Raw genomic sequence first — 2,166 nt, 5'->3', positions numbered from 1 at the left:
ATTTTCCGTAGTAATACTGTCTCGATACGCGTACACCAGGTATCGATCTTTAATATATATAGTAAATTTCACATGAGAATTTCACTTTTTTTTTAAGAAACAAAATTAGAAAACTGAAGTGAGATGAACAAACAGAGAAATGTATCTTTTTATTTAAAACAGATGGTGAGTGCAGAGGGCTGACACAAATGGGATTTTGATAAGTGGGGGGGACATTTCCCCCCTGTAGCCAATGGAAATTACACCCTAGAGTGGATCAGCAAACCTGTGGCCTTCAAACCCAGCAGACTGCCACTCACTGAAAGAACGATTACTATATTACAGTATACCACCCAATGTCAATAGCAGACCTGATGTTCACTGTGATGGAGTAACCATTTCAAGCAAGTTTCTATGGGTAGCTTTTCCTACTCTGGTAAAAAACAGGGGAAGATTTTGAAATTCAATTCAAAACACCAATGTATTCTTTAAAGAAATAGATCTTTAAAGAAATAGATCTTTAAAGAAATAGATCTTTAAAGAAATAGATCTTTAAAGAAATAGCTGGAGTTGATATAACGTGTACACAATGCAGTGAAAAGTAAGACGTGTCAAAAGCAGGAAGGAACATTATTTTTGGGCCTTTATTCATACAGAAAGCTGAAGATATGAAAGGGTGGGGGGGGGGGGGGGATGACATGCGTTGAGGACTAAACCTCTATATATGGGTGCATGCTCTACCAACTGAGCTACTTTGACATAGGTGATTTCTCTTCACTGATGATTAGAGGTATGACGTGATCAAAGGATGAACTCGTTATAAGGCATCAGGCTGTGAAGATGAGTCTGCCCCCCCCATCCGTTCGTTGCAAAAAGTTCTGAGTTCACTTTTGCAGAGCGGTAGCAGAGTTGCAGCCGGTAAAAAACCAGAGTGAGAAGGTTAGACACGTGGACAGCAGCGTGGGCCTTTTCTTTTTAAATGAGTCGGAAGCGGAAGGAAACATGTAACTTTACTTTTAATGATATTTACCAAAGAGAACTGCTCTGCCCTACTTCCTTTTTTACCTCGGTTCTCAGAGTAAAAACCGCTCCATCCAGAAAGTATAGTGTACAGAAATCCTGCTTCTAGGGAACAAATATTAGTATTGCTTAATAATGAGTACTACATGAGCAGCATGTGAGCAGCCGTCCACCAGCTGTGGCCCTCGGTGCTGCGTGTGTGTGGTCCCACCTGAGCGGATGCCTTTGACAGGAAATGTGGCCTGAGCCAGGAAGTTGGGGTCTGAGAACATGTCCTCCTCGTTGACCACAAAGCGCAGGAAGGTGAGCTCAGGCTCGTACACGGTGAAGACTACAGAGTCTGCTGGGGATTTCCACACCGGGTTCAGACCGTTATCGCCTGCAGCACACACAACGACAGCGCTGGTCACATGACCACAAATCATTTCTCACTTCAGTCTGGTTTTAGTTATCCGTCGCCCTCCACATCTCCCACCTCCCGCCTTTTCTTACGATAGACTATGGTCTTGGACTTCTCTTCTGTGTGCCCACACAGCTCGATCTCCACGAACGGACTGGCGATGCTGCGGCCGGGCTTAGGAAGGTGTCTGGCAGCAATCACCTGCAGAAAAAAACACTCTGCTTTTAGAAAGCTCTTTCAAATGTCTGCATGCTCCTGACTTCATTTATAAATAAAGATCAGCCAGTCAGCAACATTCCACTTGGCCCTGAACATCAGGGTGATGATGTACGTGTTAGCCAGTTATTATCACAGACTGTACAAACAGCGGACGTGAAGCCTCGTGTTCTGCGATACAGGCGTCACCATCTGGTTGTTTTGCAACCGGATGTAGTGATTTCTGACGAGGATGAGGATGGAGCTGGGGAAGATGACGAGGCCAGGCCGGGTAAGCGCGGACCTCCGGGTCCTGGCGTCATTCATCTACATGTTACCAGCTAACGCTCGCTCTAGCTAGCTTGGTTGGCATAACGCTAGTCTACAGCCACAACGTTCCACTGCCGGGGTTGCTCCTTAGCCGCTAGAAATTTCGGCGGATGTCATTCTTTTCAGACGGATGGCTGTCTCTGTCCTCTGTCTCTGTGATGGCGTTCTAACCTCGGTCCCGTTCTCTAGTCTGTGTTCTAACCTCTGTCCCCCGTCCTGTGTCTGTGTTCTAACCTCCGTAC

General features: G+C 45.8%; 1 protein-coding gene and 1 long non-coding RNA gene across 4 annotated transcripts in view; one reads left to right on the top strand and one right to left on the bottom strand.

The window, feature by feature from the left end:
• Window positions 1-2,166, bottom strand: part of LOC116693373 (1-phosphatidylinositol 4,5-bisphosphate phosphodiesterase gamma-2) — a 28,653-nt gene that overhangs the window by 1,492 nt on the left and 24,995 nt on the right. For 2 of the 3 annotated variants that reach the window (XM_032522297.1, XM_032522298.1), the window contains exons 29-30: window positions 1,492-1,600; window positions 1,211-1,378 (exon numbers count right to left, since the gene is read on the bottom strand). In XM_032522297.1, coding sequence (XP_032378188.1) covers window positions 1,211-1,378; window positions 1,492-1,600 — 277 coding nt within the window. Of the gene's footprint in view, window positions 1-1,210; window positions 1,379-1,491; window positions 1,601-2,166 lie in introns of those variants that run through there. The other variant, XR_004332913.1, reaches the window with a different exon arrangement.
• Window positions 1-2,166, top strand: part of LOC116693494 (uncharacterized) — a 20,803-nt gene that overhangs the window by 4,148 nt on the left and 14,489 nt on the right. The window contains exon 2 of the long non-coding RNA XR_004332931.1: window positions 2,114-2,118. This is a non-coding gene — a long non-coding RNA (uncharacterized LOC116693494). The remainder of the gene's footprint in view (window positions 1-2,113; window positions 2,119-2,166) is intronic.

The sequence above is a fragment of the Etheostoma spectabile genome, chromosome 8 (genome assembly GCF_008692095.1).
Source record: "Etheostoma spectabile isolate EspeVRDwgs_2016 chromosome 8, UIUC_Espe_1.0, whole genome shotgun sequence".
Lineage (NCBI taxonomy): Eukaryota > Metazoa > Chordata > Actinopteri > Perciformes > Percidae > Etheostoma > Etheostoma spectabile.
This window is presented reverse-complemented; position numbering and strand designations above follow the sequence as displayed.